This window comes from Meleagris gallopavo, chromosome 14 (genome assembly GCF_000146605.3).
Source record: "Meleagris gallopavo isolate NT-WF06-2002-E0010 breed Aviagen turkey brand Nicholas breeding stock chromosome 14, Turkey_5.1, whole genome shotgun sequence".
Classification (NCBI taxonomy): domain Eukaryota; kingdom Metazoa; phylum Chordata; class Aves; order Galliformes; family Phasianidae; genus Meleagris; species Meleagris gallopavo.
Window position 1 is genome coordinate 8323590 of NC_015024.2, and position 16228 is coordinate 8339817.

General features: G+C 36.5%; 1 protein-coding gene across 1 annotated transcript in view; it reads right to left on the bottom strand.

Moving 5' to 3' along the window:
- Positions 1-16222, bottom strand: part of DNAH12 (dynein axonemal heavy chain 12) — a 63705-nt gene extending 47483 nt beyond the window's left edge. The window contains 19 exon segments of the mRNA XM_019620089.2: positions 439-639; positions 993-1178; positions 2210-2450; positions 3297-3490; positions 4286-4420; positions 5288-5413; positions 6233-6368; positions 7060-7238; positions 7521-7612; positions 7695-7845; positions 8869-9057; positions 10272-10467; positions 11082-11240; positions 12001-12076; positions 12975-13158; positions 14101-14127; positions 14365-14455; positions 15175-15431; positions 16061-16222. Of these exon segments, the coding sequence (XP_019475634.1) occupies positions 439-639; positions 993-1178; positions 2210-2450; positions 3297-3490; positions 4286-4420; positions 5288-5413; positions 6233-6368; positions 7060-7238; positions 7521-7612; positions 7695-7845; positions 8869-9057; positions 10272-10467; positions 11082-11240; positions 12001-12076; positions 12975-13158; positions 14101-14127; positions 14365-14455; positions 15175-15431; positions 16061-16093 (2853 nt within the window). The 5' untranslated portion in view covers positions 16094-16222.
- Positions 16223-16228: the final 6 nt, after the last annotated feature.

Below are 16228 nucleotides of genomic sequence, written 5' to 3' on the forward strand. Positions count from 1 at the left end.
AAAAAATAAGACCAACCACTTCTTCCAGCCCTCAAAAAACTTCCTTGCCTAGAAGTAATCACTAGAGTTCAAAATTTGATTCCCAAATTGAAGAACTAAATCACAACATGTTAATCATTTGAACACTAATGAAATATTAATTTCAAGATATTAAGAAGCAAGGTTAAAGTCCTTAACTAAAACAGTGACTTTCAAAGTGTGTGAAACAAAGTTCTTTTGGTTGCATCTGAACAGCAAAGGGGAGAAGAATCAAAACATGAAATGTAGAAGGAGTTGTAACATAGAAATAATGTAAAAAGGACTTAAATGAACTCCAAAGAGTCTTGATGAAATGTATTTCACTGATATCAAATAAAACACTGTAATACAATTGGCTTACTTTTGCACGATAGTTATCATGAAAAACAAACAAAAAAAAATTCCGTTTTCACATCATACCCTGATTTCTTTGTCAAATGGTTTAATGAAAGGTGATCCCCTCATTGTCTGAGTTTTCACAATCTGATCTTCAAGAACAGCTTGAATCTCATCCACTGCAGACAGAATATGAACACCAGTCTCACGATAAACAGATGTATTAAAGGAAATTGAATCCCAAGTTTCCATCATTGCATTCATTGCTCTCTCTAAGGAAAATTCCTAACATGTAAAAAGAAAATAATTTACCTTAGCTATTTTATTGGGTTCTTTTTTCCAGTTGATTAATTCTATATATAAACTTACCCATCTGAATAATCTATTTTAATCTAACAGCATAAATTATTTATCGTTTTTTCTTAGTAATTACCTTTCTAGTATACTGAAAAGAGTACACTCAGGAAATACTAAGGATGTAACACGGGATACAAATGTATGCACACTCACTGTTGTCATCTAATAAGCCAGAGACTCATCAAATCACTTTAGTAAAAGCATAAAGAAAAATATTCTAGCAGGTCATAAAAGCTATCACAATGAGATCATATCCATCACAATCAAATCTTCATGCTTACCTTACTTGCACCCACACTTATAGTTTCAAATTCTTCCAAATAAGGGGCTAGATTCTGCTTCAAAATTTTTCTCAGAGTAGTTCCAGAGTCTGGTGTTAAATCATACCCTATTATATTTGACATCTGCTGCCAATGTCGAGTTCTCAAGCCAGGGTTACAAAAGACATTCACAGTTGGAATATTCTCCTAGTTGAGGAAAAACATTTATACCATAAAAATGACAACATGCATTATTTCTCAACTCCTTTTCCCTCATCCTTGATGTGCATTTCAAATGCTGCTGCAGCAGGCAATGGCATGAAAATATTTTCTGAAAAGCGCAGATGGATCCATTCAGCTATTCATCTAATTCCTAAGTAATTACAGTAAATTGCTGAAGAAGAAATATGAAATTATGAAGCAAAATCTTGTCAAGGAGGTGAAAAGGAACAATTTTACGTGAGATTGGACTGCCATTTAATGCAACATAGTCTCATGTCAAAATTCTCAGCTACAGTCTTAAATGTTTCCCTGAATCCCAAAAGCACTTTTCCCTGTTTGCATTCACTCCTTAACAATCCAAATCCCTGTAACTGCTATAAAATCTATAATCTTTTAAAATAAATAGAACACTACAATGTGGGAATGGTGATTTGGATCTCTCTCTCTCTCTCCCCTTATGATAAGAAGAAAAAGAAATAAATTCCAGAGGTTACTTCATGGTCCTTATGTTTGCTAACTTATAGCATGAGCACTTTTCTCTCATTTCCTGAGGCAGGATTCAGATATCCATGAACACACTGTATCCAAACAGTAACTCTGGGTACAACAGTTATTTGCACGTACGGTCTCATCAAGGCAAGTTCAACAGACATTCTAAACAATTGCCTGGACATAATTATTACTCAAACAAGCAGTGGCCTTTTGTTACCTGGTCTTCTTTTTGAGGCCCTACTTGACAGAAAGAAGGAGGAAAGATTTCACCTAGGACATTTGTGTGAGATTAGAAGCAAATTGGCCCTGATAGATGATTCAACTTCCTACAGAAATCAGTAGTTCCAAATGAATGTGAAGTGAAACACACTACTTACATAAAACACTAATCTCCAAACCTAACAGAAAAGCAGATCTCAGACACTACAGTATTTATCCATACTGAGTACTGAATTTAGAATTTATCTCTCAGCATTAATTTGTAATAACTCTCATCTTTTTGTTGTCTTTTTCTTCTCTTTTACCTTAAAGTCTTTCATCTGCTCCAGAACTGAAGAACACATTGTAAGAGTTGGATTTGTCTTTATTTCTTCTTCTACTCTCTTCTCTTCTGCAGTTCTGTGTGATGTCTTTTTCAACTCCTGCTGAATTTTCTTCTGTTTTTGTTGGAAGAGTTTTGACATTTTGTATATCTCTCGAGAAAACTCATCAAGCTCAGCCTCCATGATTTCTCCATTGAGTTCCAAAAAAGCACCATCCATCCATCTGAGAAAATAAATAAATAAATAAATAAATAGGAATCAGAATAGCAAAAGTAGTACACAAACATTACATCTTTGTTTTGCAATACGAACAGGTCAAATTAATGGTTATTTAAATGAAAGTGGAGTTCTTATATTCCCAGTTATTATCATTCTTCACAAAATAATGATGTATAACTGAGGGGTGGATTGATCATGCTCTTCTGTGTCTTTGTGTAAAGCTTTCAAATCATTCACATGCTGACATCAAGTAACTGCACAGACTGAGAAATATTTTAGTTTAGCTCTTTGATGAGATCAATAAGTGACACCAAAATATACAAAGGCATTTGGATTTTCACTCAGAAAAAAATCCTACTATCTAGTCATACCTTATTTTAAAACTTCCAAATACAATGTAATCATTTGAGCACACCTTCACAGCACTTTGAAGGTATATTAGATTAAAGATGGCTTTCTCTACATAAGGCTGTGACCTTTCTAATTACATTTCTTTCTCTTTTGGCACAGCAAATGGCTCATATGTAGCCTAGCCTTTTTTGGTTTTCCTTCTCCCCAGAACATTTCTTTCTGCAGAGCTTGTCTTATTTATAGACTTCATCAGTATGACCAGTACATTTAGAATAAAATACGTATCTTTACTGTAATGCAAACGAGTAAACAGACATTTAGTAGCTGAATTAATTAAAATCAACAACCTTAATACATAAATTATAGCATTTAAACTTGTAAATTATAAACATTTAGAAGAAAACAAAAGTATATTCTATACCTGATGTAAACAAAAATAGCATGAGTATATTGTCCATTCTCCCTCACTTAGCCTCAAGAATATATAGTACTGAATTACCTTTTTTCAGTTCGCTGCCATTTCAGTATGAGATGAAAGAGTTTCTGATATGGTTCAACCTCAATTTTTAAGCTGCTGAGAAGTGGGAAGTCACTTAACCTCCATTTCAACAGAGTCTCTTCTTTATGAATAAAAGCTACTGTATCATCAGCCTCCTGGATGCGTTTCTGTAAGGCTCTCAGGTCAGCTACATACTGAAATTAAATAATTGTATGTCTTGAGTAATAACTAACTATATAAATAAATTATGCTATCAAAAAATCAGGTACCAAACTATAAGAAGCCATTTTATTTTTGTCTTAACTCCTCTGAGAGTAGAAATACCTTGCAGAGAGATCTTAATAGTGATGAGCATTCAGCAACAGTAAGAAATGTAACAAGAACAAGTACTGGATTCTGAACCTAGGATGGCAACCCTGGATATACATACATAGATTATGGGAAGAGAGGCTGGAGACCAGCCCTGCAAAAAGAAGTCTAGGGATTTTGGCTGACGGGAAGGTGAACAAGTCAACAGTGTGCCCCAGCAGCCAAAAAGGCTGAGCAAATACTGAAGTGCATTAAGCACAGCATTGCCAGTGGGCCAAGGGAAGCAACAGTCACACTTTGCTCTGCTGGTGCAATCTCATCTCAAGCACTGTGTGCAGGTTTTGGTGCAGTATAAGACATGAGAAGGACATAAAACTATGAGAGAGCATCAAAAGGAAGGACACAAAGATGGCGAAAGGTCTGGAGGGAAAGATGTCTGACAAGTAGCTGCGGCACAACCTTACAGTAAGCTCTCCTTTCAGTCAGATGTTATTGCTGGTGTATTCCAGTAAGAGTGGGGTGCTAGGATGGCTTTTAATGAGTTTTGACAGTGTGACAAGAGGATAGTACACTTTTTAGTTCACATTCGTAAACAGAGTTACTTTAAATTCTTTGTACAATCTCTGTGCATTAAAGACACAAAATATTTCTACCCATTTTACACCGGATATTAACCAGACCTGTTGCATGCAATCCAGTTCTGAGTATTCTTCAAGTTCTGTCACAGTCTGCATTAGCTTCTCTAATTCCACTGTCAGTTTCTCAGATTTATTAATTAGTTCTTGTTCTCCTTTACGTTTGGACTTTTCAATCAGCTACAAAACAGTTGATTGTTTTCATAGTAAAAAGCAATGAAGGGGTTGTCAGTCTTTTCAATAATTAACATTCATAGGCCTGTCTAAATTAAATATTTAGCACAGACAGAAAATAAACAATACAAGTTATTATCCTTACAGTAAATACATTTCAGGAGAAGTTGCTCTCCATATGTTCCATTTAACTACATCCAGCCCCTAATGCTAGCATGGAACCCTTGCCTCCTTCAGCAAAATCTAGGGAAGTTCCAATTGCTACAGCATGAGCTGTAAACAGTAACACCAGAAAGACTGGATGTAATACAGGAAAGAACAAAGAGATTCTCATCTCCAGGAGAGAAAGAATGCTGGCAAGACATAGACAAGAGGGGGAAAAGAAAGTAATCTATAGTCACAAAAGGAACAGAAGATGTTAGGTCTTTGCTAGTAGTGATTGCTACCTAAGTAACCCTGTTCCCACCATTCAGAACAAAACATTGTTTTAATTAAATGTTTCTCAGCCCAGAACTGAGTGTGTGTGAAATACTCTAAGGATCCAGCAGATACATTTTCACCACTAGTCAGCTGCACTGCTGAAGTGAATGCTTCCGTTCCCATACATTACCTAGCACTGACCAGAAACAAATTAAGAGATCAGGACTTGCTGAGGGCTTTAAGATGCAGTGATAACTTTCTGCATTTTCATATTTCTCCAAAAAATTCCTCCTTTGACACAAACATCTGGGAATACATGACTTAAGCATCTCTGAATTCATAAGGTTCATGCTGTATGTTTACATACAGTTATCTGCTGACAAAATAAATAGCCCAAAAGAAGTGAAGAATCTAACAAGTCAAAATATACCACAAACAAAAAAATATCCTTACATCATCATGCTCATCAAAAATGGGGTTAATCTCCTTTGGCCATTGAAGAACTGTTGCATTCAGAGCAATTTCCTCAGGAGAAAATAAATAAACATCTAAGAAGTATTCCATTTGCCAAGAGCACTCCTATAATAGGGATTTCACAAAACATTAGGTATCATAGTCTGTGTAAGATATGGGGTAGAAGCATCATAGATGCAGTAGGAATCTTGCTTCATGACTTTTCAGAATTGCTACTTCAGGCAACTAAATACCAACATTCAAAATACACAGAAATTAGTCAAATTTCTGCCTCATTTGTGAGCTTCTTTAATATGACTTCTGTAGCTGGCTCATCTACATGAAAATCTTTAGATATCATTCTATACCATTTTGCAGTATAGATATTTTACTCTAAAAACCATACTACCAAACACCAAACCTTATGCACATCATTCTAACAGAGCAAAACAAACAGGTTCTTATCCAAATATGCTGGCATACATTTTACATAATTTTCCAATTTTGTTCTCCAAGCACACATGAAGTACTCATGTATCATCTCTGTTCTGCTTAAAAGTGAATTGTTTTTGTGTGTTCAAAGCCATGATTCTTTATATAAGAAGTTCACTTTCTACTTGTGTTAGCTTTTATGAAAAGAGCTTTTACAAGCAGCCCTGAAATAAGGCTCTAGGTACAAACAATAATCAGAATGTTTCACAAGCTGCATTTCCTCAAGGACACGCAGAACACAAGGGAATGGGGAGTAAGAAGTGCAGCCTGCTGCTTGAGGAAAGGCATGTGACAAAGAACGAGCAGCACCTCTCACTTGTGTATGAACCCGCACTCTGGGTACAGTATATTCATACATGCAGAATGATCAGCTGAAAGCCTCTGCACTCCAAAATGAATTCTGTCTTTGTACAGGCCAGGTGAAAGATAAAGAATGAAGTAACTATCATTTACCTTGATCCTTAATGAGAGGTCTTGAATACCTTTGGCTTTTACCTCCTTTATGTAAGCTATTGTTTCCACCATTTCTTCTGTGCTCTCTGGAACTTTTAACGCACGTTCTTTGATTGCTTCAAATTCCCTGCATATCCTATAAAATTATTTTGTACATAAAATCGCCAAATTTTAAGATCTTGACTGGTTTCAAGTTTGGGTTTCACAGAATTAAAGTTCAAATTACCCCCGTACAGCTCCATAACTTTATGAAATAAATAGAGAATGTGAACAAGTAAGCCTAGGAAAATACTATTTCTTAACTTAAGAAAAGGCTTATTTAGATTTAAGGGTGTACTTTCACAACCAAATGCCTCAATTATTTTTAATAACTACATGCTATTAAAAATAAGCACAGTATCATTAGCATACATACAAACACATCCCTAGTAAATATTCTTTCGTTTTGATAACATGGAAGCACTGCAAAACAGGGTTCTAAGTTATCCATTTTAACTCAACAACTGAATAACACTTAATTAATGATCTGACCTATGCTCGCAAATTAACTGTTAGAATCCATTAGTAATAATATCTATCATTACCTATGCAAACCTAGAGGTATCGACTACACACGTAAGAGAATCCAGCCAGTCTCTCCTTCGACAGTGCCTAGTAATGGTTCCCTCCATCAGCTTTTGAGCAGAGAAGAAAAGGGCATTATCTGGTGCAATTGCCATGCAATGTTTAGGTAGCCAGGAGCCCTTGTTACACAAGAGTACGGTACATTTGCATTTCCGCTGTGGATTTTACACGCATAAGATTAACAAGAAGGACATTCTACTTACTTTTCGTTTTCCTCTCTGTAATTTGCAACTATTCTGTCCATTAATATTTTTGCAAAGGCCTTTGCATTACTAGCCAAACCTTGCTTTAAATCCTCACAGTTCAAACAGATCATAGGGAAATGAATCACTTCTGGTAAATTCATTATTTCCTTCTTGAGGGTGAAGAATTCATCTATGAACTTCAAAAGAAGACTAGATTTCACACATCAGGGCCATTATTTAAATGCTTGGCTAAACGAGTAAGTATTACATATAAAAGAAAATAAATAGTCATCTTTTTCCCATTTATCACATACATTTTTAGGAAAAGAAGCTTATGTTACAGGTTTGTAGGCAGTCAATACAATTTTTAGCTAATGGCTGAGTATCTGTTATCCTTCGTTCCCCTTCTATTATTGCTACATATACCAGATAGTAAACATTAGTAAACGTTACATTTAAGATGTGGAATTAAAACTTACAGCAGTATATTCACCAAAACTGTGTTGTTCTGCTTCAAATCTCTCTACTCGTGCCTCTGCTGTCCCATCTACAAGCCAGCCATACCTTCCAACTACAATTCAAGAACCGCAGGTTATATAACACGATATTTATTGCAGGCAGTCATTGCTTAAACACACACTTCTGTCACTCACCACAGCTTTCAAAATATTCCTTTGGACCTTCTAAGTTGTCTCTGATAACTTTTTTCAGTGTAGATGCAGCCCATGCCATGATGTGGGCGGGAAGCTCAGTGCACAGAGTTGCAGCACCTCCTGCTAGCCAAGAATGCACTGTTTGGACATTCTAGAAGTGCAATTTCCAATTATGAGATTTAAATATAAAAGCAATGCATACATCTATTTTAAAGGCAATAAAACATTGTATCAGAAAAGTATGAGGCCCTTATCACAATCAAAGCCACGCAATTCTTAGGCACCTAAAATGATTCCAGATACAAAGAGTCCATCAAGGAAGATGAAGGATGGATAAAAATCATCTAAATCATCCAGTCCTACATAGATCTGAATTCTCTCTAATGTGCCAAAACCATAACTAAATTCAAAACGCTCCTCTGAAAGTACTAGGAGCTGTGATTGAGGGCCAGTATTCAATTCACAGGGGCACCCCTGAAGTCCCAGAAAGGCAGCTGCCTTCCCCACAGTCACACATTGGTTCCTATGATGCACATCTTTGTGTATGGCATATATTTGTTATTTGGGGCTTTTCTTTTTTCTTTCTTTCTTTTTTCTTTTTGTTAAGAAAGAAAAGGTGTGTGAACTGATTTTATTTATTGGGGATCTTAATTATTAACACAAGTTTATGGTAAATCATCATACAAAGTGTTAATTAGAAAGGTATTTCTATGCAAAATGTTAGTTCAATTCACAATGTTAAAAACAAATACATTACAAAGACATAAATAAATCAGAAAGCACTCCTGGGTTTTCTGAACAAACCTAAGGAAAAAACTGGATGAAGTTACCTTCTACCTGGTTTGCTTTTGTGGGTAGGTTTTCAGGCTGACTTCTACTCAGTGAACAAGCAAACAATTGTGGGCAGACGCAGTTTTGCAGCTCAAAACAGCAGACTAAAACAATCAGTAACAAATGTGTCTATTTTTCATGAACAGTAAATGACAAAGTGAGTTTCAGAGCCTGGAGTTCTGCTGGGCATTCTTAAGAAAAACTGCAGAATCCTCATAGAAAATAAATATCTCAAGATGGATTTTGCTTCCCATTATCATGACAGTCAGGGTCCTAAATTACTAATATGTTCACATGCTGAGCCACTTATCATTTACACATTTAAATAAAGAAAAAAGCACACCTGGAGAGTTTGTCCTATACGATTCACTACAAACAGAATTGCTTCTTCCAGCTCTTGGAAGCTTGGATAAAACTCCACATGTTTTTCATCAATAATTAATTCCATCTTAAATAAAGGTAGACAACTTCTGTCTTCAGGATCAAACAGTTTCACAAATGCTTCAACATTTCTTATAAGTAGATCTCTCAGCTAAGTAATAAAATATATCTCCTATTAGTTGAAGGCACAGGAAGTCCCACCATCTTATCCTTCATTCAGTAAATCCAATTTTCCATTCATTTTAGCAGCTTTGGATCAGTTAAAGGATGGCTATTATCTTTCTAATGACTTCTGAGTGTTTCAGTCCCAGCTCTTAAAGAATGCAAGCTAGTAAACATGCATACAAACATTCCACTTTGGTCAAGTCCATGCATCTATTCCTACTACAAAAGTAAGTTTATTACCAGTGGTTCCTTAAATACACAGGAAATATCCTGAATGCATTTTACTTCAAACTTAGTGAGGTGGTTTTTTTTGGATTTACTATCATTTGGTTTTGATGGGTACAGGTGTTTTTTGTTGTTGTTTTCAATGACAATTTTATTAAAATATTGTTTTTCTACAAACTAAATAAAATTATTATCTTTAAAGTGCCTTAAAGTTGAACACCCATATTCCCACTGATTATTTATGAATAGAACTATGTAAACGTCAGATTTTTAAGTTAATTGGCAATTAAAGGATTATTAATTTTCAGTAAACTCAAAAGTTTGAAAAACAATTCTCTCAGCCTGAATTCAGTGGTATCACGTGAACATTCTCATCTTACTAACAGGAAATAAAACTACTGGAGATTCCCAAAACAAATAACTGACCAGCACTTGAAATAACTGTCATCCCAGTATAAATAACCAGGGAGAATAGAAGATCAACTCACAAAGTACTGTGCTGTCACCTTCTAGAAGAATAAGCTGTGTTTGGACTTTTGCAGAACTGCACTCATGAACACTTGCATACATCTCAGCTAAGCTAGGCATTGAGTCTGTTTGTACAGATGTGTTTCAAATAGTCCAGATTTTATTCATTTTGCTTACAGTTACGCATGAGATGTAATTGTAGTGCTAAGAACAGTGATGGGAAAAGTTCTGAGAATACTGAAATATTCTCTTCCTTCAGTCAATTACATTCTAGTTGGTAGAATTCATAAATTTTCTGCATCCAAGAATCAGAAGTAAAACAATTATACATAACTATGAAGGGCATTTTTTTTATATAAGGGAAGTTAAAAATATACAACTTTCTGAATACTTTGCCAGATTATATGCAATATATAGTTAGGAATGATTGCTTAAACAAGCCCCATATCATGCAAAAATGTAGACTCATTTAAATTAAGATCTACCTCAGGGAGGAAAGATTACTACCTGATTAGTCATCAGTGTAGCCACACAGCTGTAAAAAGAGTCAAGCCGATCCAAATTTACACCATTCAGTGCTGCCTCTTGGGTGAAGAGACTGATAACTCTTTGATACCATGTATTCAGTATCTTCTCTTCTGCTTTGGAACAGCTTAAAGAGATATCAGTCTTCAAAGATTCACAGTCAATTGGCCCTTTTAATCTGGAAAAGAAAGTTTCAGCCTACTGTATAAACAGATTTTTTAATGGAGTAAAGTAATATTAATGTTACTCTGTATTACAAACCCGTTTGTACTTAGCAGAAAGCAGACAGAGAACCTAAGCATCACTTATGCAGCCTTAAAATAAAATAAAAATGACCCCAAGCCCCAGAAAATAAAAAGTTAACCAGAAAAAAAAAAAATAAATGAGGTAAAGACAATAAAGATCCAAGATTGAAAATAAAACTCAATAACTGATGAAAAATAGCCTCGAATAAGAAATTCAATCCAGTTCAACTGGACCTTTAATGGGCATCACGGTGTAGAGACTGAGTAAATCATGAGAAGACCTTAAAAGAATTGCAGGAAAATCATGAACTATACATAAAATGACTGATATTACCAGAAACGTAAGGGAAAATAAAATACTTCCACTTGGGAGACAGAAGAAAAGTTAAATGAAAATTGTCACAACACGAAGTAACTTGTCCGAATAATATTAAATGATAGAAAAAAAGCACCCCCAAAACAAATTAAACAATAAATTCCATAAACTCTCCTATTTATCAGCTTCAAAAATCTACATTGGTTAATAACTCACCAAGACTGACTTTACCTGAAACTTAAAAAATCCACTAAAAGAAAGGAAGAGAATTCGGCATAACCAAAATGCAGCAAAGTTTTCATTGTGGGGTGAAGAATGTGCAAGTTAGAGAGGATCCGTTTTTTGGCTTGGATAAAACGTTTATGCCATGGACTGGAAAAATCCAGGCCTCTGAGTAAATAAATACACAGACAAAGAAATAAAAGCAAGTGAAGTGCTCAAGTAGACTTGAATAAAACATCCTTACAGATAAACAGTAGGAATTTTATTTAAGTGCCATAAGCATATCTCCAATATTAAGCAGCAGCAGATAATCTGTCTTATCTATTTCAAATCATCTGCTTCTCCTGAACCTTTATCTATGTAAACTTCTAACTTCAACAACTGCAAACAGGAAGTATCTATCATCAATATCTAGATGGCAGACATTCTAATGTTCCAGAAATTGTGCAACTGTACTCTGTCTACCTGACTTCCTCTTCCGTTCTGCAGAGAATAGTCTTTTTCCATTTGATGTCAAAGATTTCACAACAAAATACCGCAGTCAGAGGAAACCTCAGCACAGGGTGCAGTTTCAGTGTGTCAAACTACCGCACAGCGTTGCTGCCTGACAGTGAAGCATCCCACACAGACTCGCTTCACTGCAAAGACAGCCCAATACCACTCAAGTGCCCGGGGCATTCAGAGCTAAAAGTCTCCTCTGTAATCATTGGTGCTACCCTATGTAACTGTAATAGAACATAATCAGTGCTAAAATTCTGTAATTCAGACTTTCAGATAGAAGATTCTCTATAAACGGAAAAACTGTTTCACTAAGGGCCTCTGGAAGTAATATTACACTGCAACTCTGCTCGTGCAGCTCAGTTAAAGTTTCTCAGGTGCAACTGAGTGTGCTTTGCCTGTGGGTTGTATGCTAATTTAATCCACTCACAATGGTGATAAAGGCAGAGGTGCCTCCTCTTCGTCTTCAAGTCCTTTCACATCGGGCTTAATAAGAACACTTCGCACTAGGAAAAACCAAGCCAAAAATGCATGAGTATGTTCAATAGGCACTGTTCTGCCTGAGTTGTTCTCCAAGATGGATCACACACACAGTGAGATGGAAAGGGAACTGTATCATCCAAGCCTTCAAACACAATAAACAAATAACAACAGGTAAAAAAAACACACACACAAAAATAAACCACTCCCAAAAAAACACAGTTCCCCAACAGCAACTTGAAATCACAGCTTTTGCTAATACCCATAGAGAATCAGGTCTTAATTCCAATCACTTTGCCCTAGTCACAAAGTTAGTATTTAAATGATTAAGAGAATTAGTGGCAATTTTGTTCAGTATAAATACAGTGGTGTACTACAACTATACTGCTAATGATATTACAAAGTTAGTCACAGTATAAATTGTTTATTTTCTTTAATATGTGTTCTTAACAAGATCAGCTCTCACTAAAATGCTATCCAAGTGGCTAACCATTAGTTTTCAGACACAGCAAATGTAAATTAGTAAGGATAGCACAGGATTTCAAAGAAGTCCACTTGAAAATTGGAACTTACTAATCTTTTCTGAAAGTTTAAAATTTCAAGAGAGTCATACAAGTAATATCTGAAAATAGTTAATTATCTCTGCAGATTTGTCTTGGGACCTCACTCAATAGAGAAAGCATCAATAAAACTATGGATATGCTTGTAGATGAACAGCTCAATAAAGCTGCTATTCCAGAAGCTGAAAAATATATTATTACATATGATGCTACACGTTACATTATTTATAAATGTTGTTTTATATATAACGTAATCCAATATATCATATTATAGATTATATGTATTACACATAGGCAGGCATACAGAAGTTGTTAAATCTTAAACACACACTAATGACAGTACTGTGTAGTTTGCAGTACTCACCCATGCATCTTTTCATACTCTTTTCAAAATCCTTTATTATCTCCCCTAAAAGCTTTTCAATTAACAGCTCTCTGCCTGCCACGAGTGACTGTGGCACCAGGGTGAGCATGGACATCAGCCACTGCTGCTGAATGGGAACCACTGGATTACTTTGCACACACTTCTTCATAAAGACATAGTTGGTCTGAAAGGACAGTCTTATCAGAGCTCTAATAACAAACTGCATAAGTATTTCTTTCATTAGGTTCATTAGGTGACGTCTCTTGTTATTTACCATTTTTTATAAGTAAGGGCAGGGAATACAATCATATGTTACATATTCACTGACTGGGACACTACATGCTACTCCAAAGTTGTAGAATGGTCTCAGTGCTCAAACACAAAGCACTGAACTTTTCAGTCATTTCCCTTGTTTCTCTGATAAAATCCACAACTAACAATAAATCATTTATACTATTGTTCACGCTATTGTTCTTTCGACAAACCATCTAGCAAAGATTAAGAGCAAACAGATGGATTTGTTTTAGTTTTATTTATGCCTCCAAGTGATGCATTTGTTATAAAGCAGAAAAGAGAGCTGGATCACTACAGTCTTCAGAATGTGTTTACTCAGCATCAGCAACAAAAAGCAGTCTGCTTAACACAAGCATTTCAGTCCTGATTTAGGTTGAAGGTGGCTTTCATAGATAAATTATTTTAAAAATCATACACAGTACAATTTTAAACTTATACCAGTATTTGTACACAACAGTTCCCTGTTGAAATCAGGTGAATAATGTTCAAAACTATTTCTGTAAAGGCTACAGCATGATCTACGACCTCAACTGAAAAAAAATCTGAAGCCTCTTTGAATATTTGTTAAGTAATGATCTTCGAGGAAGATTTTGATTAAAACTTCAGATATCAATGGACATACACATGCCTTCTCTAACAGAATACTTTCCTTCTACTGGACCACAAGAAAGGATTACCACTTTTTGCTTCCTATCCCATCCCCGTCCAAGACTACTGCAAAAGTTTTTCCTGTTTAGCAGGTACAAATTCCACATGACATACTCAGCTCCTCTGAACAGAGATATCATTCACTATTCTACTCTCAAAATGCAGAACAAAGAATTTAACTCACTCGTTGTTGCTTTTGTTCACTGTTCATCTGTATAAAGAAAAGAAAAAACTCCTAATGAATCAGTACATTAAGAAAATAGACTTGTATCACTATATATATTAGCATCAAATTCAGTGGGACTACTTGAGAATATAAATCCATTTATGAATTATTAAGAACGGACACAAGTATCTTTAAGTGAATATTAAGAATAAAAGCATAGATGTCCCAGTAATAAAGCACAAAATAAGCAGTCGTGACAATATTAAAGAAATACACACTTACAGTGGCAGGTAGTTCTGGGACTGGAGGTGCAGAACCTCTGTGATGTTTTTCCTCCATGGACTCAGAATAGACTTCTAAAGCTCGATCAACTCTAAAGTAAAACGTGAAGTCAGAAGTGCAGCAAAAATAAAAATATTACATTAAAAATAATGTGATGATCTTAACTGATGTAACCTATTTTTTCAAGTTTGATCATTAAAAAGTGAAGCACTCTTTTCAGATTCTGTTTTCCATGATAAAAAGAACAATATTTGTCCTAAGCACAATCAGAACATATATATATATGTATCTTAATTGATCTCACCAACTGCCATGTGGTCCTGTTGGGATTACATGTACTTTTCCTCAAACAACTTCAACAGTTGTTGTCCAGCTGTATTGTGAAAATAAATAAATAAAGTACAGAGTGGAACTCCTAAAACTGTGGGAATAAATGGGAGGCATTACTTTTGGAGCAATCTACATGTTTGTCAACCTGGCAGCTGTGTTCCTCAGGCAGCAACACAGACCACCAAGTTCATGTGCAAAGATATTAAGATTAGTGACAAAGAAGCCTTTTAGAAGTAGATCCATGTTTGGACTATTCATACGAAAGAAAGTAGTCCAGACATTGGTGCTCTTTGAATATCTCAACAAATAGTCTTCTATTATTAACAGTTTTAGATGGAAAATATTCAGCATTGCAATAGTGACAAAAACACCTCTGAAATGAACAAACACCGGTGTTATTTCTCAGTTGTCAAAAGTACAATGTTTCTTTCATTTGAGTTTCAACATTCCTTGAACTTCACCACTCAACATTTTACTCACAGTAACTGATTAAGCATTCTTTGCTGTTCTTTGCATCTTCGGTACGCCAGCAGCTTATTCTGTAATGGTGATGTATCTGATGCAACTGCTGAAGGCAAAACAACGGGAAGAAACCAACTTCTCAAAGTCTTTTGATTAGAAGGTGCTCCATCTGAGTGGGGAATCTGGCTGCTCCGTAACTCGGATCTCAGTTCCTGCTCTGATAGAGCCTGAGACAGCATCATTGTTCCTGTGGCTTCACTGCAAGATGCAGAGTCCTGATGGGAAAGAAGCAAATGGAAGCACGAAGCTAACCCAGAGGCATAAAAAGGGAGGTCTGAAACTGCTGAAAGAGTGTATTTTTCCCTTCATATTTCTCAGGGAAGAAAAGGATTAAAGCTATCGTCTACCCGCAAAGTACCTCAAAAGTTACGCAGCACGCATGGAAAGATTAAGGAATAGTGCGAACATCGTGTTAAAAAGCAGCAAAATGCGGCGGGTTCTGCCGGGCGCGGCTGTTCGCGCTGCGGGGCCGTTCCCTTGGAAACGCCATGCACAAACTCGAACTGCATTTCAACGGCTTCTAGAAGGGGAAATGCGGAGCTACGTTCCGCCTCAGCGCTGAGGGACACGGCGACAGAGAGCGAGCTGAGCCCAGCAGCAATTCCCGCCAGAGGTTTCCCGCCTGCCTGCCGCGCTCGGTGAGGACTTCACGTCCTGCTTGTGGACCTGAGGGGGCTTGAAGCTATAAGGACAGCGGGATCGCTTCGGGCCGTTTTAGAAACACCGGAACGGTTTTGTAATGCGATTCAGTAGCCCGGGACGGTTTTGAACGAGCAGAAAAAGAGCAAGAAGCCCAGGTACCTGGGGCAGAAGGCGCGCACAGGCAGCTCGCCCCTCTCTGTACCTGATGTGCAGAATCGACACCCTTTCCAGACATTACGGGGACGTGAAGAGTTCTCCTGAGGATTTTAGTCCTGAAAAGAAGGTAGCTTCGCGCTAAAGGCACAGAACTCAGCGCAAGACACGCGGCAGCTAACAGAAAGGCAGTACCGCCCCACGCGCGCAACGGCGC